Source organism: Myodes glareolus, chromosome 25 (genome assembly GCF_982192425.1).
Source record: "Myodes glareolus chromosome 25, mMyoGla1.1, whole genome shotgun sequence".
In the NCBI taxonomy this organism is placed as follows: domain Eukaryota; kingdom Metazoa; phylum Chordata; class Mammalia; order Rodentia; family Cricetidae; genus Myodes; species Myodes glareolus.
This window is the reverse complement of record NC_142050.1, coordinates 35,218,628-35,239,120: the sequence shown is the minus strand read 5'-3', so window position 1 is coordinate 35,239,120 and position 20,493 is coordinate 35,218,628. Positions and strand designations below refer to the sequence as shown.

The following is a 20,493-nucleotide window of genomic DNA, read 5'->3' as shown; positions in this document are numbered from 1 at the left end:
GTGTCATTAGTAACTGTTAGCTGGTACACACCTCACTGCCATTGGACTGACTGTTACCATAGCCCTTTCTTTTCACCTGGGTTTTGTTATGGTTCTCCCGTGTGTGGCCGTCTGTAATAGTGACATTTTATGTCTAACAGTGCAAACAGCGCTCCAGTCACATTACTGTCACGTTAATGTGACTGGATGTTAGGAGAATGTAATTAAGAAGTATTTGACTGTGAGTCACATTAGGTTGTTGAGTAAGGGACTTGCTGTACATATTGGAAGGTCTGCAGGCTGTGGCGTCAGGTGGTTGGGTTGGCACGCCGGCCCAGGGGCTCGCTAGTTACAGTCCTCTGTGGCAGCTGCTCCTCACTGCAGCATGCTCAGCCCCTAGAACTCAAGCACTGTTCACTTTCTTAGGGTGAAAATAGTGGTTTTGTAGGATTCTGCATGTTTCCCCAAACTTGGCTGGCTCACAGGAACCTCCGTGAAGGCTTAAGGTGGATGAGTTGTTCTGATTTTCAGTGACAGGATGCTTCAGGGGGGCCGACCGGCAGGGCCTCTGGGGTGCTGTGCATACACACATGTGTGCACGTGCACACACACGTGTCATCATTTCATTTCACCTTCGCCAACCCCAGCAGGAAAAGCAGCAGCAAACCACACGTCATCAAGCCGTCGCATTCTGCCAGGACGCCAGACTAAAACTGTGTATTTGAAACTGCGTGTTTGCTCATCTTAAAGATCTGGCTTATAAACTGTGAGGAATCGGGACCCATTAAATGACTGTTTCCTTTCCAGCTGACTCAGTGTATGATCGTCTCTGAGTCTGGAAAGGATACATCGATGGGCGCCAAGTGAAGCCCCTCCAGTCAGCTTCCTCCAGCTGGGCTTCGGTGATATCCCCGAACTTCCGGCATTTGGCACCTGTAACTGGGAGGGTTGGAGTGGAGGTCTGGCTTGGAACCTGTGGCATTTATTCTTCAAGGGCCTTTAGGTATATCTGCCTTACTAGAAGTCTTTTGTCAGGGGAAGACCTGGCGGGAGAATATTTGTCTTAGGGAAGGGGACACTAACCCCAGTAATCTCATCTAGAAACTGGAAGGAAGGGGTATTCCTGCTGTCCTGGGAAATCTCTTCTCTCAGCATGAATATGGAAAGACTGAACTGGCAACCGGAGAGCTTGCAGGGCACTGACCTAGACCCTCTGAACATAGGGTGCAGTTGTGGTCTTCTTGTGGGACGCCTAACAGAGGAGCAGGGGCTGTCTCTGACTCTGTTATCCCTCTTTGGGACCAGTCTTCCTACTGGGTTGCGTAGTCCAGCTTTGGTGGGGGGAGGTGCTTGGTCTTGCTGTGGCTTGGTGTACCATGGCTGGGTGATGTGCCTGTACCTGGAAGGACCGCCGTTTTCTGGGGAGAGGTAAGAGGGAGTGGATGGGGGAGGTAAGAGGGGGTGGATGGGGGTACTAGGAGGGAGGTTGAGGGGAGGGCCTGGGGAGAGGGAAGAGGGGCTGTGACCAGGCTGGGAAGAAATGAATTAATTAATCAGTTAATAAAATTTTAAAAAATATGGAAGCTGGGCAAGGACCATGGGGTGGGTGGAGACGGAGAAGTGTAGAATGTTTGATGGTAAACAGGGATTGTTGGGGAAAAAAAAAAATAGCCCGGACAGTTTTGCTTCCAAAACACCAGAGGACTTTGGAGCAAATTAGATGGCATTGGTCCAGCTTGGGAAGGGTCTGTCGAGCTGAAGGCTGGATGGCGAGAGGACACCTACCCCTGTACAGGGGACAGCTGAGTTTGCGTGCTGGTTCAAGAGTGTTCAAGGCAGAGTCAAGACACCCAGTATCAGCCGACACTGGAAACAATGAAGTCCCTGCTGTAGTTTAGCAGGCAGCCAAGACCTTAGGAATTGATGCCTTGGAAGATGTGACTCTGTCTGTCTGTGGGCTTGCTCGTATATACGTTCTAGGACTTGCTAGAACTGGGGGCCCGCATTACAGATAGCAGTCTATCCCTCACATGCTGTGGCTTGCAAAATCTCGTCTGTAGAAGAAGCTCTACTCAGCTGGTGGCCGGGCAGTAAATTCCTCAGTATTTGATGCTATGGTGGGGCTTTGTGCTCTGGGGCAGGGCAGAGGTGTTCTGAGGACATTTTGGTAGAAGAGAGAATAAATTCAATGACAGAAGAAAAGTTCTACAGCACGGGAATTCTTGGGGATAATCTTTTAAAGTAGAATTTAAAATAGATGTATAAAATCGGTATTTCCCAGCCTCTGACAGCATGCAGTGTGCTTTTAAAACATACCCTACTTTGATAAATGAACACGGGTCGTGTCTAACCACATCTGGCCATGCCTTTATATAGCCAAAATGAAAAGTATGATTAAGTACAATAGTCTTCTGTAGTAGATGCTATTTCACTATCTTGAGATTATTCCACAAAGAAAAAAAAAAAGGTAGATGGCCCCACAGGGGAATCTTCTTTTGCGTCCAGAAAGCTTCTACTATGTACGCTGAAGGCTGTTCCAATTCATTGACCCATCCCACTACTACTTATCCTGCAGAAGGCAAAACCGCCCTTAAAGCCAGCCTGTGCTTGATTTGTTTAAACTAAGAGAGTTTGAGCCTTTGATCCTGGCCAGGGCCGCAAACCTGAGAAAAGCCTGCGAGTGCTCCCAGCATTGGAAAGCCATTCGTGGGGATTGCCCACGAATGATGGGGAGAAGCCCTCAAGGAAGTTCTAGTGCTCTTGCCTGACACATGACATTATGGTGTGCATTTTTCTGAAAATCTTTGCTACCCAGGAGACCTCATTTTCTCATAAAACCTTTCCACTTGGTCGTGTCCTCTGGCTTTGGGCAGAGGAGATAAGGGTGAGAAGGGGCTCCAGGGCTTCTTGATAGTCACACTGAGTTCCTGGGAGACACCCTAACCCCTGCCAGAGCCCCGCTACATCTTGCTGTTCTTGGTTTGGGATTTGCAGGGAAGATCTCCGACTGCATCTTGATTGCATGCGGAGCTTACATTGCTGTACTCGCCTCCTGGCTGTCACAGCTGTCCTGTCTGGGGAATAAAAACCCCGTCCCCCCATTCTCTTTCTCCCCTCTCCTTCTCCGTCCCTCTGTTTGCGGTGTGCCCTGGATACGTGTTTCTCAGCGCTGTACTGGCCATTTCCAGTCGCAGCCACCACCTCTGGCCACTCCTTCGATTGTTCTCTGCTGGCCTTTGTTTTTTGTTTGTTTGTTTGTTTGTTTTTCCTTCTCGTGGTTTGGATTTTAGAGCTCAGTGCATTTCCTGCTGAAATGAGTCTCCTTGCGGTCACCACGGCCCTGGTCCGTTCATACCATAAATGGAGTGGCTTAGAAACAACAGAAATTTATTTAATTTATTTCTTACTGTTCCGGAGGCCGAGGCAGCCAAGATCAAGGTGCTGGCAGATTTGGTGTCTGACGAGGGCTGCCTTCTGGTGCATAAAAAGAAGGTAGCTCCTCGCTGTGTTCTCATGTAGTGAAAGTGAAGACATCTGCTTTCAGCCCCTTATATGGGTACTAATCTTGTCCACTATCGGGGTCCGATCACCTCTCCCAGACCCCTGTCTGTTAGCATCATATCACAGGTTCACTTGAAACATATGGACTTAGAGGGGCCACAGAAACTTTAAAGTATGGTGAGCATCCAATCAGAGTGTCTTTTTTTCCCTCATTAACTGACAGACAGGCTTCTGCCTGTCGGGGTTATTTGGGGGCTCCTCTCTTCCCCAGAGCAGCTAAAGAACAGGACAGGCTGTGGTGCTGTCATCGAGGCTGTGTCTGAAGCTCCAGGGGGCTCTGTAGTGACGGCATCGGCAGGTGTGGTCCTCGGGCAGTCTCTTTCCCCCAGGGAAGTGGCCCCTCTGGACCCAGCTCAGATGCAGATGCCGAGCCACCATGACTTCGGCAGGAGGTCTATTGCTATCTCACATGCCCCTTCCTGGCTTTCATTTGTCTCCTCGGCAGGACTCTCCTTCAGCAGCTTCAGAAGCTTCAGGCTCTGGTGATGGGGAAGGTCTCTCGGACCTGCAAGTTAGCCGGCACGCAGACTGGCACCTGCCTCATGGTGAGTTTCTCGGAGGGACTCCCTCCGGCCAGCCCCCTATGTCCAGATTCCCCTACCTTGGAAATGCCGAGAATGAATGAAGCGAGAGGGACCATCCATTCTGTTCCGAGGCTTCCCCTCTGCGTGTCGTTGCAGGGACAGGACTAAGGGTATGCTCTGTCCCCTGGCAGAGGGGTGTTCTCTCTCCCGGTGCTCCCGGGTGGCTTGTCCCTGAGGGTCTGCTCCCCACAGTCTGGGGTCTATAGCTCCCCACGTTCTGTCCTCATCTCCAGGTTGTTGTTCTGTGCTTCGCTGTTGCGTTTGGCAGCTTCTTTCAAGGCTATGGGCCCTATCCTTCAGCCACCAAGATGGCCCTGCCCAGCCAGCATCGCCTGTCGGAGCCATACACGGCCTCCGTGGGTAAGTCGGCAGCTTGTTCTGTTTGCCTGCAGTTGGCTTTCCCGGCTTTCTGCAAGGAATCTCGTACGAAAGCCCTATGTGTAAAAGTGGAGCGTCTCTGTTCGCAGGTGGGGTGTTCTGGGAGTGGCCACTGGACTCCCTTGTGTAGCACCAGGAAAGCCTGACTCACATCCCCCCAACTTTGGGTTCGGATGTGGGGGGATGTGACTCTTGGGAGGCTGGAGAGTAAGGAGGACATTTAACTTTTCTGACATCCCAGGATCACTCTTGAACCTCTGACTCCCTGAGCGCAGAATTACATGCCTCTGCAGTAGGAGTTTGCAGCAGAATTAAAGATCTGTCTGTCTCATGCCCAGGACTCAGAGACGTCGGAGGCTCTGGCGTTCACGTTGGCAGCACATACTGTCCGCCCCTTGACAAATGATGTCTTTTGAATATTTAGAAAACAGAGGGATAACAAGGAAGGGATATACACAGAGTGGCACAGCTGTGTTAGTAACAACACACACAGAGTTAGGAGACACAGGGTTTGAGGAAGGGACAGTTTTGCCATCCTCAGAAAGTCTATGCATTTCAGCAGTTAGGTGTATCCCGGCCAGATGCACGATAAAATGACATTCCATTAAGATAATTTCAGTGGCTGTTTGAGAACTTTTCTTTTCTGAGGGAAGCAGCTCTAAATTTTGGAAGCTAATGGGCACACCGTTTCTATGTCCAGGAAATGGCTACAGAGTCATCTGTGTGACGGCCCCATAATGAAACAGGGATTGTCTGCCTCTGCCTTGCAGGCTTGGCTTTGGGCTGTCTCTGCAGAGTCTAAGACCTGCTTTCTGGGGATGCTTCCTTGTGTGTCTGGGTTTTGACAACTCCAAGTGTTTGACCCACGTTTCCCACCAACTCTTTTCCCTGAGACAGTTATGGGTAGGGATGAGAGACATTTGTCTTGAAGGCAGTGAGGGGGGCAGGTGGTTTTGCAGTTGTTTGCTTTTATGCTGTTCTTCCAGCCTGTGTAATTGGTATAATTTTTGCTGCATAAACTCTGAAACCTGAAGCCATTCCAGAAAGCCCAACCCAGCTGGCCCTCTCCATCCCAGAGGATGGGAACATGTTGTCATCTGCCACTGGCCTTGGGCATTTGGAGTAAAGGGCACGTGTGTGGGCCTCCTTTGCTATTCTGCTAATATCTGTTGCTCTTTCTCCAGTGAGATCCAGGAACCTGCTAATCTATGAGGAACATTCTTCCCTGGAGGAGTCGTCCAGCCCAGCCTCCACTGGAGAGCTTGGGGGCTGGGACAGAGGCTCCTCCCTGCTCAGGGCGTCGGGGCTGGAGGCCCTGCCAGAGGTGGAGCTCCCCCACTTCATCATCTCCAATGAGACCAGCCTGGAGAAATCAGTGCTGTTGGCGCTTCAGCAGCACCTGTGAGTCCCGTAGGCGCAGACCTTGTGGCTGCTGATGGAGTATGATTCAGCCCCAGTGGGAGGGCGCATACTCTCCCGGAGCTCTCGGGACCCATTTAAGGCATTGGCACCAGGGAGAATCTGCTGATGGCTGTTAGCAGAGAAAAGGTCTAGGTTGAGCTAATCCAGTATCCAGGCCGTCTGCCCAGAGCTGGCAGTCCTGGCCCCAGAGCAGAGGAGGAGGGGATGTGTGTGAGGCGTGAGTCCTCTCAGTCAGTGATTCAAGGCCAGCCTCAACTTCTTAGTGAGTTCATGGTTAGTTTGCCTGGGTTACATGAGATCCTGTCTCCAAAAAAAAAAAAAAAAAAAAAAAAAAAAAAAAAAAAAAAAAAAAAAATGCCTGGTGACATCAGAGAGCTTGTTCTGCAAATGCACCTCCGATCCAATTCTATGGTTTCCTTCTAACTAGAGAGGAAGAGAATGTTGTGCTGGGTATCAGTATAATCCGCGATTTACATGTCGGGGCACAGGAATCAGCTGTGTCTGCAAAGGGACCGCCCTTTGTGTGAAATGCTTGGGACCGCAAGGTACTTAGAATAGTTTCCAGGTGTTGGAGTATTTGCATATACATAATGAAATGTCCTGGCCATGAGACCCAAGTCTACACATGTAATTTATCTATGTTAGGTAAGAAAGTTTTCATACTTAGAGCAGTTTGGGATGGGGGATGCTCACCTGTGTACGTTACGTGCTTATATTGAGGGCAGTGTGGCTGAAACACTGTATTTCTTCCCCATTGAAAATCATCCATCTGTGGCTCCAATTCTGCACGCATTGTTCCTCTCCCACATCTGGCGGGCGGGGATCCTTTTGAAAACATAATGGCTGATGCGATCTCAAGGTATTGTTGTTGTACGTGGGGGCCCTTGGGGCTCTGGTCAGCACAGGATGCACGTGTGTACCCTGGGGTGATGTGTGCTGAAATTGATGCATTAGCAAATCTGCGCTCCTAGGTGGCCCAGAAGCAGGGCTGCTCCAGGGTCCATAGCAAAGATTTCACTTCGGATTCTTCACTTCTTTCCTAACTCTGTGCGGTAGCGTTCACAGTCATAGGTACTTTGATGTGTATACATGACGTGCACATATTTAACACTCACTAGTACTCACCACCGCCCATATGTGTTATTGTAACGAACCTTGTAAATATTCCAAGATGTACAGCTTCAACTTTATCCCCATTATGGAGAGAACCTGGAGCCAGCACTGGAAGCCCTGGGAGACTGGGCTGTTGGATAGCATGGCCCGTAACAGTCTACTCTCCTGGCTCAGTGTGTAGAAGCCCCATTCAGCTCTCTCAGTCTACCGCAATGTCTTTCAAATCATAAAGCCTTCCTGGGCTCCCATCATAATGCTGGGTGACTTCGATCATGTATCTATTTCACGGTATATATTTTGGGTTATTTTAAGTTGATTCATTAAAAGAATCCTTGTCTGGATTCTTAATCCTAGAGCAGGTGCCAGCCCTTATCCTTCTCCACTCTCCTTATAACTTATGGCATTGAGGCCATTAATAAACAGGTAGCAGCTTTGAAGGCAGTTTGAAATAAGTCAGCATCTAAGAACCACGGGTCTCCTCTGGGCCCAGGTAAAGCTGGGGATGTAGAGGTGAGCATGTGACCAGTGGGAGATTTGGGGGAGCAAAGAATAACACTAGGGGTTTAAAAGACTTTGCCAGGGCCAGCCCACGTAGGTGTGACTGAACTGTGATATAAAGTCTGAGACTGTTAGAATCCCATGACTAATACTTGGTTCTCCATGCGATGCCTTCGCAGGGTCAGCAGCAAACTGGAAGGGAATGAAACACTCCAAGTTGTGGAACTCGAGCGGCGAGTGAACGCCACCTTCTAGGAGCCGCCTCCAGCCTTCTCTCCTCCTGACTCCAGCTGTGCACCCCCAAACTGTCTCGCCCATAAGCTTCCCCTTCGCCCCTGGACCTTGAGGAGGATGTGGACTAGTGCTTGTGGCTTGAAATGGGAGACCAGCCTAGGAGTTTCTTCTTGCCTGACCCCATGGCTCCACGGAAAGGAGCTGGCAACCTCTCCATCCCTTTCTCTTACTGCCGCCATAGAAAGTATTTTAGGGGTGAGGTAGGGGTGGGAGGGGCAGGCTTGCTTCCACTGGTATCGAGAAGATACTGCATGATCCTTCCCTGTGAGGTGTGACCCCGTCAAAGACGACTTGGATGACTTATGTTCCGCTGAGACCCCAGACTCTGGCCACAGATAGCCACCAGCACACCCTGGAGCGGCGAAGCGCCGTCTCCTGACCTCCCTTGCTCACCAGGACTCCAGTGTGACCCCGTCCCCACTGGGAGTGCCTGAGTGCCATTCCAGTCTTCTCTTTCCATTCTGTGCCCTGGAACCCTCGTTGGATGCCTGCACAGGCAGACAGGACTCCCAGCATATTTTCAGGCCGCAAGTGCAATTCCTGAAGGCGTCAGGCTCTTCCCCCCAGGCCACCCTGCCCACTGTGTTGCTTGTAGGATACCCCCAGACACACACTACACACACAGCCTGCATCCCCCTTGATAGTTACTCTGTCTCCCTGGCCTCCCCTCCCTATTTGTAAATAGTATTTATTAGCTTGCTGAGGCTCCCGGCTGACCGTAGTAAAGAAATTCCATGACCCCTTCCAACAAGCAAAGTCTTCTGTTGGCCTTTGGAACAGGAGAGTCCCCAGGACCTGGAACCCCCCCCCCCCCCCAGTCTTTCTAGCTGATGCCTTATCTTCTCCCTTTCCTTTCTTTTTAAAATTGAAAACCTATAAACTAATCGCCGCTGGGAAATCCTCTTAAGCATGTGTCCCCTGCTGGATGAATCCATGGGGAATGATGGAACGGTGTCTTCTTGTTCAGGCTCCAGGTTCCATGGCCACTCGCTTTGCTTTCTCTCTGTGTGTTCCTGGGACAGAGAAGGGAAGCCCTGCCCCTGACAATGGGCATTGCTGACAACCTTGCTAGCTTGTCCTGCATCCTGCCTGCTCTCCTCCTTCACCTCCCTCCTTTGCTTCTGCCCTCTCTCCACCTGCCTTAACGGGGTGGGGAGGGGCCTGGAGTTGGTGACATTTGTCCACCTGCCTTAACTTGGGGGGGCTAGAGTTGGGGACATCTGTGCACCCACCGTCATACCTTTTACAGTCAGGTTTGGCTCCTTTGCAGCTTACCCAAAGAGATACGACGAACCCTCAAACTCCTTTCCTTTTTTTATATATATGATTAAATCGTAAAATTTGTAGTTAAAAAAAATCTTTTTCTCTTTCATACAAATAAGAAATGGAAATTACTCTTTTATTGTATGAGGTAGAAGACTTTTTTAAAGTGTTTTCCTCCTAGCTTGTAAAAGATTTTATGTAAGAAATATGCTTACACTTTGTATTTTATTTTTAGCAACAGCTGAAGGGCCTTTAGTTTTGGTCTCTCTCTCTCATTTTTTCCTGTGTCATCGGTGTGACTGTTCGAGGCTATTTGAGAGGGATTATGTCCACTCTGTCCCTTGCATTCTATGTCACATACAGGATTTGCTGTCATTAGTGTTTGCTGCCATGCTCCATGAGCAGCTTCCTATTTGGCCTGCTCAGGTCATGATAGGGAGTCCTCCCTCTGTGCGTTCCTCCCTCCCATGGTAGCTTCCCAGCTGACAGATGGCTAAGCTCACCTTGTAATGTGTGAGGCCCCCCTCAAGGCCACTGTGATCCTGGCAGCCCTGTTGCCCACAGGGCTGTCACTGTCCCTTATGCTCAGATACCGGAACTGTACAGAGAGGAGGATGGCCAGAGCCCTGCTTCTGTTTTCTTTTGATAGTCTGTCTTCCTTTGCTCTTCCTGGGCCTGGCCCATCCTGTTCTTTACAATACCAGATGTTTATACATAGTAACCATAAAAAATGCCATGCCTGTGAGAGCCTAAGAAGGGAGACAGAAACCAGAGTGAGGTAGCATTTGTGTGGTGGAAAAGGGGGAGTTTGCAGTGAAGGGCAGAAGTGGGGTTTAGACTGATGTCTCTACATCTGCCGAGCTGAGCCTTGGTTTGCGATGTGCCTGGAGATCCAGGGTAGAGACCCCGTTTGTGGATGAGGAGGGAGAAGGGAATGACTCGTTGTGGCTAGTTCTCTGACAACTTTATTTCCTTCTCTACCCACTCTTGGATGTCGCTGTCTCCAGACAGAGGGCCCTTTGTCTGTGGGAAATTGGCCTTCCAGAATAGAATCTGTAACTAGAGATATGGGACATTAGCCAGAGGGCTCAAACAGCCCTTTCAAGGAGCCCTCGGCAGCCAACACTGCCACTCTATTGAGGAAAACCTCTGCTCTCTGCCCTCTGCAGTAGAGGGGACTAAGCAGTGATCCCTCTGGGATACTCAGTCAAGGGACCCAGAGTGGCGTAAGACAGAATGGGTTGCAAGTAATGAATGGATGCGTGCATGCTTTGTGTTCAACGTTTCAGGTTCGAATATCGGGTTTTTTTTTCCCACCAGCTGAGCTGTTCCACACACCAGTCAATAACTTATGAATATCTCTGAAGCTTTTGAATAGTGGCAGACCTTAACACCTTGAATTGAAATTTCGAAAATGCTCGAGACTGCTAGACCGTTAGAGGAGCCAGAATAATCAGTCTGCTGGTTGTATTTTCTATCCTATAAACAACCCCCTTCGACACATACATACACACACACACACACACACACACACACACACTTTAAGATCACTTTAGTGATGGAGATGTCTTACAAAGATTTAGAGAACAAGTCACAACCCAACAAGTTACAACCCAAGTAACCCAGTTGCCCTCTCCCTCGGCTCTTTTCACAGCTCCCAACTTCACACTGGGAAATGGATCTTGTAAATGAGAGGAGCCAGCACTGGCCTTGAGGATGAGAGCCTCTGAAGTGTCAGGACTCTGGAGTGTAGCGCCCAGGAAGAGAGCGTTCTATAAAAATCTGACAGCTGAACTCAGTGGCTCCTTCCTGGCACAAGGTGGGGGCGGGGTGGGCTCTGACCTCAGTGCAGGCAAAATTAGATAACCTTTCGGTCCATAGCAATAATGTTTGTGGACTGGGAAGACAGCTTTAGGACCACATCATTTCCATGCTGCCCGGGCCAGGTTAACAGATAGCCCCCCTCAATCATCAATTCTACTTGGGTGCCCCATAGTGGCTACGAATCTATGTCCAGTACGGCAGGAAGACTGAGCCGGTTCCTCTTCATGCTGGTACAGAGCCCACGTCATCATTTTTACCACGGATGTCTCGTTAACATTCTTTCCAGCACTTCATGTCCCTTCCGTCCCATGTGCCCAGGCCCAGGGAAAGCAACAAAACAGAATCGAAGTGTCTCTGAGCCCGCTCCTGTGGACATGTGTGCCTTGTGACATGTGTACATGAGCCCAGCAGACATCTGCCTGACCCTGGCCAGCGTGGAGGCGTGGACATGGGAGAAGATGCTTTTAGTTGCTAATTTGTTTCCGCTGAGCCAAGTGTTTGGGAAACCCGGATGAGCTCACCACTCGCTTGCAGTCTGTTGGGACCTGTGGAGCCATCAGTGGTGGGGTCTTAGCGAGAGCCACTTTATGTGAGCACTCCCGACAGAAGCAGTTAGCATGCGGGTGATTGGAGAAGTTACACTCCCACCCCCAAAGGCAGGCGTGGAAAGAGCAGTGAAGTAGGGGCTGGAAGGAGCCAGATGCAGAGTTCAGCTTCATTTATTCATTCGTTCACTCATTCACTTGTTCACTTCTTAGACTTTGCAGTCTTGCTAAGGAAGAGCAGACTTTCTGAGACCTAGGAAAGGTTGGAGAATAAGAGGGACTTGGAAAACCAGTTTGTTGGTAGCCATTAAGTCTCTCTCTCTCTCTCTCTCTCTCTCTCTCTCTCTCTCTCTCTCTCTCTCTCTCTCTGCTGTCCTAGGTACTTACGCCTCCAATGTGCCTTGTATCTGAACCCAGGACGGCAGGAATCTCCTATCCCTGGAAAGTGTCACGTATTACCATATAGCATTAGATTGAAGTTGGGGATGGGCACTTTCTCCAGAGGCTCAGAGATGGTTCCCTAAAAGTGACCACTATTAGATTTGCCTGTCTGGGGAAAAGAAATGGGGTCATAACCATTAGGAAAATGTAGATAGAGGTGCAATCACATCAGAAACATGGCCAGGCAGGATTAAAGGTATTCTAAATCCTCGCCACAGAACGTTTTCTGGACGCAAAGGCACTAGGCCATTTGAAGATTAATGCTCTGGGCCAACAGGTCAGCAATATGCACCAGGGAGAAAAACATGAACTGTTGTTTGTGACAACATAAAATTCAGAACTGCCTTCCTTTGTCTTGGTTTCTAGAAGGAAGGAGATATTATTGCCTGAGTATTTACCGAGGTGTTGAGTATTTTGGTCAGTAAGCTTGGAGCCTTTCAACCTGATTGGAACAGAAAGCAAGGGTGACCCAGCACTGTGAGAAGTAGATGCAGTAGGAGGCATGGTAGTTTGTGGAGTCATTTCTGAGGACACACAGACTGTGCCTGACTCTCTGGGTAGAAACAACGCCGTCCCCTGCAGTGACCTCGCTGTGCAGTGCTCAGCTCTCGGCCTGTCTCTGAAAGGCCATCTGCAGGTCTGGCGTCTGCCCTTCTCATCCTGTCTTTTGAGAGCACAGCACACAGGCTTTGCATCTGGGTGAAGGGAACCCAGGGATTCAGGCTCCATTTCTCTGCTTCTGTCTGTTGCTCATCAGCAGGGTGACCATGGGATCTTTGGGCACAATGTGGAGACCGTCCCTTTCAGATAAAGCACACTGTGGGTCTCCGGCAAACACCAGCACTGGGACACCCCTGTGGGTGACCCTGCCTACACGGAAGGGTAGAGCCCAGATGGTAATGTGGTCATCAGCCGGCTTTCCTTACCTAGTTTGGCAACCGACTTCTGCTCTCTTTTGAAACACTGAAATCAGCATTGTTTAAATCCAAGCACATTGCAAGTTTGTCACCTGACCTTTTGCACTGTTTTATGGCTTCTTATCCTTCATCATAGCTAATAAAATACCAAAAGATTAAAAAAATAAAATGAAGCTTTGTAGTATACTTGTACTTAGTTTGAAAAAAAATTGAAATTGTAATGCATTTGTATTTCCATTTCTTGCAAATAAATATTTTTCTTAGTCAAATATTGCTCAGTCTTTAAATCCTAGTAACCTGATTTAAAAGACATTTGCTTATGTGCATGCATGCATGTGTGTGTGTGTGTGTGTGTGTGTGTATGTGTGTGTGTGTGTGTGGTGTGGCCAATTTTTCCTGATTACCCAGCCAAACTGCAAAAAGAGGCTCAGACCGGTGATTTTTGCATTCTGCGGTGCTAAATTTCAGCCTCCACCGGAGGAATATTGAAAAATGTAATTGTTTTCTTCAGTCATTGGCAGAGAATCAGTTTTCTCCCGAGGTTCATGCAGTCCGACTGCTGTGTTCATTGTCTCCTACGGCTCCCCTCTAACCACATTTCCAGAATCTATGGGTTGGAATTTGCTTCTCGCCAGTCTGGAGGCTTGAGACTGACGCTGTAGACTTGAGCCAAAAAGGAACTGGCCTTCTTCACAGGAGCAGCTGCGGAGGAGGCCCACAGGCTTGTGCTCCGGAACTGCTGACGGAATAGCAGGCAAAGGTCAGCGCACCAAGCAGAATGATCTGCCTTGCACTCTCGAGATCCAGTCGGTTTTTCTCTACGTGGAGGGAGCAGAGGTTCCGCTGAATCCCAGAAGGAGTACCCCACAAGCGCATTTCAAGGGAGGAAGGGCTATTTTAGCTCCCAGTTTGAGGGTACAGTCAACAGGGCATGAGGTGAGGCAGCTGTTACCCTGCATCTGTACTCAGGTAGCAGCGAGGGATGGATGCTGGTGCCCGCCTTCGATTCTCATTTGTATTCGGCCCAGGAAGGAATCCAAGCCCAGGAAACTGGGTAGCTCACATTTTGAAGACACACACAGACACACCTAGATGTGTTTCCAAGGTGACTTTAATTCCTCTCATAGTTGACATTGAAAATTGATTGCCACAGAGCCTAAGACCACGGAGAGAAAGGAAAAGAAAAGTTTGTTTTCATTCTTCTAGCATCGTGCCTAACCCTGCTTCCTGCTTGGGTGGACAGCAATCTCCCTTCTCCTTTCCCTTGAGCATCTTGACCTCCTTCTGCTCCTACAGAGAAGTCTTTCCCTCACACTGTCCTCTTACAAAAGCGCCCTGCCCCACGTACCATTCTGCCTTAAGAACATTATGGGATGTGTCTTTTTGTTTGTTTGCTTACTTCTTCTTCTTTAGATCATATAAAATGGTAATGCAGACTGAGAACCCTACTTTAAAATAAAAGTCACTTTATTATATTGAACTTAGAAAAAACTATTACACAGCTAGGTTATCGCAGCCACTCACTCACCCGGTCCCACACTCTGTACAATGAGCTACATGGCCCGAAAGGCCTTTCTGAAGCTATGAAGCCTCTGTTTACATTTGCACCGACTGCTGATTGCATTTTTATATGCTTATCTACCACACAAAACAGAAACAGCCATGACAGGGTTGAAGCTGGAAAAATAATTAAGTTTATATTATCCTCTTAGGGCTCATGTGTCCTTTCACCTGTGTGCTGTTCTCCCTCATCATCTCTTATTACCCTTCCTTACCATTATGTATGTGTGTATATATATATGCATATATGTGTGTGTGTGTGTGCATTTAATATTATTCAGCTCTAAAGACAATCACATTGAACACTGGGTCTTAACCAGGCCTCTACACTTGTTGTACTCATGATGCTTTGACACCTAGGATCTTGCTGGCTCTGGAGTTGCTGCTTCTGCTGTCCCTTGCTAAGTCCTCCCCTAAGTGCAAACCTTTTATCTTAGTTAGGGTCTCTGAAAGCCACACCTCCTAATAGTGCCCCTCCCTATGGGAGTTGTTTTCTTTCAAACCACCACACCTTTCGTATACAAACCAGCCCAGTCGTAGCCTACACCACACCTACCGCCTTTGTGGACTCCTACAAGGTTCTGACACTCAGGGCACTATCCCCCTGGCCCATGTACCACAGGTCTAGGTACTCACAATTACAGACGTCCTTCACCCCAGACCTTGTTGAAGTTATTCAAAGTCATAAGTCTGCTCACCTTGGTTGTCCTTATATAAAGCACGGTAAAGGCTTTGCCCACGTTTTAGCCTTCCTTACGTGCTTGCTGGCCGGTTCTCATGTTTTCCCACGCGGCCTTATCTAGGAACCATGGCAAGCAAGCTATCTTTGCTTTTCTGTGGTTGCTGGCCTCTGATCTGTTAGCTTCCCTGTATTCAAATAAATAAATAAATAAATAAAACCTGTATTTTAAAAGCATATTCCAAAGACTATATTCTCTAGAATCATTTTATAGTTTGTTAGAACATATTCCTTGGGCATTTCTATAGCAAACTAGAGGCTGAATCCAGACCCATGGGGTTCCCACAGTGGCCCGCTATGATTCAGGCGGCTGGGATTCATAATTTTGTTATTTCATTTCACACTGGTGGTTGTTTTGGTTCAGAGAGGAAAGGCAAGACCTACAGAAACAGACTGGCTGGTTCCTGGGTGAAAAAAGCAGGTGTTTTAGTACCTAATCTGATGTTCAGGCTCCAGGATAAACCAGACCAGACCCTTCTGCACAGGGAATGACAGGGCCAGGGAAACAGGGATCTAGTGAGAAGAAATGTTAGGTGAGATTTAGATGTTTGCAGTTTCTAACACTGGTCACTATTAACTCTCGAAGGAAAAGAAAGCCCTTATTGAGTGCCAGTTGTTCAGGGGAGGTGTGTGTGTGTGTGTACTTATTATCTGTTATATTATTTGATTCCTTCAAAAGCTTCATGAAGGATGCATAATCAACTCCCTTTTACAGTTGAGAAAACAGGGATTTAGAGAAGTAAGGACACACAATCAATTTGAGGTTTGAGTCCTGGATTTTCACTGACTCTAGACTCATGTGTGGGTTTTGAACTATATCACTCTGGACTTAGACGCTTGTAGAGTTTTGTTTGTAAAACTGAAGGAGTATAGGCTGGGGCCTACCTCAGTCGGTAGAGCTTTGGCCTGACATGTATGAGCAGGGCTGGGCACAACCCTGACACTCAGGAGGTGGTGCATACCCAGGCTGGCTCATTCCTGTCTGTTACTTCCATAGTTCATCTGCCATCTAGATGCACGGCCTCTGGGCTAAGTGATGGTTTCTTTGGGGTGGCGGTCAGGAGAATGAAAACAAAGGGAAAGAAACTGGGTTGGTGGTGGACAAGGAGGTGCAGTGGGTGATTTTCCTCCACCTTTGTCGGATGGAGGAAAAGAAGGAAGGTAGAGCACCTAAGTCACTTCCTGTAGAACGTTCCATGCTGCACTTGGGAAGCCAGTTCCGTTCCATCGCTCACCTTTGGTGGGATGGGCAGATGGCACCAAGTTGATGTTGTCCCCCAATGGGCACAGCTGTTGTAGATCACTTGGCAATGTTTAAGCAGAGCAGAGTTTTGGCCTCAAGAGGAGGCCATGTGTTCTCCTCCTCCCTTTAGGCTGTTGTTTTCAGATGGAGGGATAAAAATACCCATTGAGGAATACCACGAGAGCTGCCAGAGCGGCTGCCGTGCTGTTCTCTGAGAAGTCTGTTTCGAAATGTTTCATGTTTCCTAACTGAGAAGTATCTGGGCATCCGTGCTACCAGTCACTAATACCCCCTTCAGTATTTCTACAAAACAGATGTCAAGTTCAGTTCCTGATGGGCATAAAAGGACTTCCACAGGCCTGGAAGATTCCAAAAAAGCCCCCAGAAGACACATTGTAAATGTAAAGCTATCTGTATAGTTAGGAATCTCAGGGACAGAAGATGGATGCTCAATCCCCATAATGGTTCCTTTTCGGGGGGCATGGTTCAGTCATTTAAATTCACTTGATGGCTGAACTACAGTTTCTAAGCCAGATTTCAGGTAATTTAAAGTGCAAATAGAGGCAACAGCTAAGCTAAGAAAATACAGTAGAGAAGGGTTTGCAGTGTCACATAGAAACTACTATGCCTTTGGATTCCAGTGCCTGAATGAGGACCCAAGTTGAAGAGAGAGAGAGAGAGAGAGAGAGAGAGAGAGAGAGAGAGAGAGAGAGAGAGAGCACCAGGCCAGTTAGGGAGAGCATGGATGGCTAACCAAGTAGAGAAAGAAAGAGCTAGGAAGAGTGTGCTGGAAGCAATGAAAGAATCTGCCCAGACAATCAAATTTAAAACATCTTTGTGATGATATTACACACAGCTTTAAAATAGTAGCATCCTAGTAAGTTTTTGTTGAAAAATAGCAGCCCCTTGTTCCTTTTCCAAATAAACCCACTTAGAATAACCAATTTCCGTGTCTTGAGTTTGTATGTTTGAATCATGCACATACATTTCTAAAAATTACTTGAAATATCAAATTTGAAGTCTGTTTTTGCATATTGCAGTATATAAGAATTTGACCATTTCCAACGCCCATATATCTCCTCTTGTTTTCCCTCTAGTGTTTGCATTAATATGATGGAGATGGTTTCTTCTGAGTTTTGTAGTATTTTAAGATATTTCCTTCTTATATAAATTTTCCTCCTCCTGGGATTAGTAATTGCCTTATTTTTCTTCCTTTGTCTTTCAAAACTATTTTATGAAGTGGTTTATTTCCTTGATAATTTCATATATGTATATGCATGGGGATCATAGTCATACCCAAGACCATCTTATTCTCCTCACATTCCTCTTGACCCTCTTCTTCCCGTCAAGTCCCCTTTCTACTTTGATATCATATTTTGTTTTGCTTTTGGTGACATACTGAGTCTCACTAGGACTTCCTGCATCAGCCTGGATGGGGGGTTATTTGCTGAAGTATGGGTGACTTAAGAGTGACTGAAGAATATATATCACAGAAGAATATACATTCTCCACCTCTAGAAACCGTTAGCTTCCTACAGCCTCCAGAAAGAAGCCGGGCCCCATGAGCCCCAACCCCATCGGCGAAAGCATGTTGATAGGCTCCATCTTATACAGGTCTTGTGCAGGCCATCACGGCTGTTGTGAGTTCACGCATGTCACGGCCATGCTGTGTCCCTAGGACAGTTTGTCACAGCACTACTCCCCATCCTCTAGCTTTTATGTTCTTTCTGACCTCTCTCCTGCAATGTTCCTTGAGGCTTGGAAGGAGTGATACAGATGTTCCCCTTAGGGCTGAGTTCACAGCAATCAAATATTCTCTGGGGTTTGACCAGTTGTGAATCGCGACAATGACTGCTGCCCACTGCAGAATAAGACTTCTCTAACCAAGCCTGAGAGTAGCTCTTATACATATAGAAATGAATATTTAGAAGACAGCTAGATGACCATAATATGTCTGCTAACAAAGCAGCAGTAGCATGTTTCCCCATTCAGTCTATGATAGCCTCAGATATGGGCTTTTGCCCAGTGTGATACTAAGTATATCTTCTTGTAGAGTCGGCCTCAAATCCAAACAGAAAGTGGTTGGTTGCTCCTATGACAGTCATGCCTCTACTGCATCCGTGGGCGCATCAGACTCGGCAGTTCAGTTGTGCAGCCTGTTGTGTTCATAGCTGTTCATAGTGTTCATAGTTCATAACACTGTTGATGCTGTTGCGTACCCAGCAGCCCACATACAACACCTTCCGAAACCGTGAAAGCTAACCAGCAGGGAGGCAGACACACCCAGATCACTTCCAGTTTTATGTCTCTGGTTTCTGCCACCAAAGCATGAACTGTCTTCAGCAATAGGTTCTTATCATATGGTTCTGGTGGGCAACATAAAACAGGGGAAATACTGCCTAATTTTTCCAGTGTGCATATGTGTGTAGATCTCATATAAATATGTAATATTAAAAGTATTCATCATACAATCTTTACAACAATATAAACAATAAACTGAATAATACAGGCCATTTCATTAATACTAGTACCTGTCAATATTATATTTATAATACTTAAATGAGTTGGATAATCTATCAACATATTTTTTCCTTTGTGACATTACTCTAAGAAACTTCTAATTGCCTACTTCAATCCATTTTATTTTTATTTTATTTTACAGTTATCATCCTGTGTCTGTTTTTTTGGGGTTTTTTTGTTTGTTTGTTTTTACTGTATTCTTGTATTATGCTATTGGAAAACTTTTCCCCATTAAAAAGGTTAATTTTATAATTTTTATGTTTTAGGTATTTGTTTTATTTTGCCTATAAATGAGTTTGCATGCGTGTACATGCATCAAAAGGTATCAAATCCCCTGGAACAAAGGGCTATGAGGGTCCTGGGAATCAAACTCAGGTCCTCTGGAAGAGCAACAAGTGCTCTTAGCCACTGGTCTTTCTTTCCAGCCCTCCTTTTCCCATTTTGCTCTCTTGTTCTCATGTGTTCCAGATCACATGTCTTTTCTCTTGGCTCATTACCTTGATTAGCTAGTGCACATTCTTTAGTACTTGCCTAAGAAAAGTTTGGTTGGTGGTTAATTACTTGATTTTGTGAGACTTGTAATGTCATAGTCTGCTTTCTTATGTAAGTGAGGATTTGGCTGCTGCTAGAATCTTGAGTGGGTAATCCTTCTTTTAGCATTTTGTAGGAATTACTCTATCAAGTTCTAACCTCCAATGCTGTTTTGATTATTGCTCCTGAAGACTTTTTTTCACCTATATCTGATGTCTCAAAAGTCTTAAAAGGATGACATTTCTTATAGAAGGCCTGTTTGTTTAGCATATTAAATAATAGCTTATGATGACTCTTGTAGTTTCATTCTTAAAATACTATTGAGTGTTTATTTTCTTAATATCCTTGTTAATGGCCTGAGTAAATATTTTTTCCTGATACCTTCTTTTTGTTTTTCAAATTATACTTCCATAACTTCCAGTTCTTCTACTATAACCTTCCATGCCATTATAGTTTTAAAACTCAAAGCTCTGTTTTTATTTGACAATATTTCCCTGATCTTAGAATCTATCCTATCTTTTAGAGGAGCATATTCCAAGTGTATTAAATACAATATTTTAAAACTGACTTTTTGTTGCCTGCTTTGTTCTTCTTCCATTTCCTCATTTGTTTGTTTTGACCTTGGATTTTTTCTGTTCTTCCTTAAACAACCAAATGGATGTTGCTGTTGATCCACATGTATCAAAGAGCATTAATGATGTACAATGATTTGCTTTATTAAAATATGTGTTTGGCAGATTCGAGGACTAATGAAACCGAATCAAAGACCCAGACATTAATCCACACACTTTCAAACACCTGATTTTTGATAAAGAAGCAAAAAATGTAAAATGGAAAAAAGAAAGCATATTTAACAAATGGTGCTGGCATAACTGGATATCAACATGTAGAAGAATGAAAATAGATCCATATCTATCACCCATGCACAAAACTCAAGTCCAAATGGATCAAAGACCTCAACATAAAGCCAGCCACACTGAACCTTATAGAAGAGAAAGTGGAAAGTACACTTGAACGCATTGGCACAGGGAACTACTTCCTAAATATAACTCCTGTCGTACAGACACTGAGAGAAATAATT

General features: G+C 46.6%; 1 protein-coding gene across 1 annotated transcript in view; it reads left to right on the top strand.

The window, feature by feature from the left end:
• Creb3l2 (cAMP responsive element binding protein 3 like 2) overlaps nt 1–13,088 on the top strand; it is a 118,322-nt gene extending 105,234 nt beyond the window's left edge. Inside the window, exons 9-12 of the mRNA XM_085683558.2 lie at nt 3,986–4,085; nt 4,358–4,484; nt 5,687–5,903; nt 7,715–13,088. Of these exons, the coding sequence (XP_085539684.1) occupies nt 3,986–4,085; nt 4,358–4,484; nt 5,687–5,903; nt 7,715–7,790 (520 nt within the window). The 3' untranslated portion in view covers nt 7,791–13,088. The remainder of the gene's footprint in view (nt 1–3,985; nt 4,086–4,357; nt 4,485–5,686; nt 5,904–7,714) is intronic.
• Nucleotides 13,089–20,493: the final 7,405 nt, after the last annotated feature.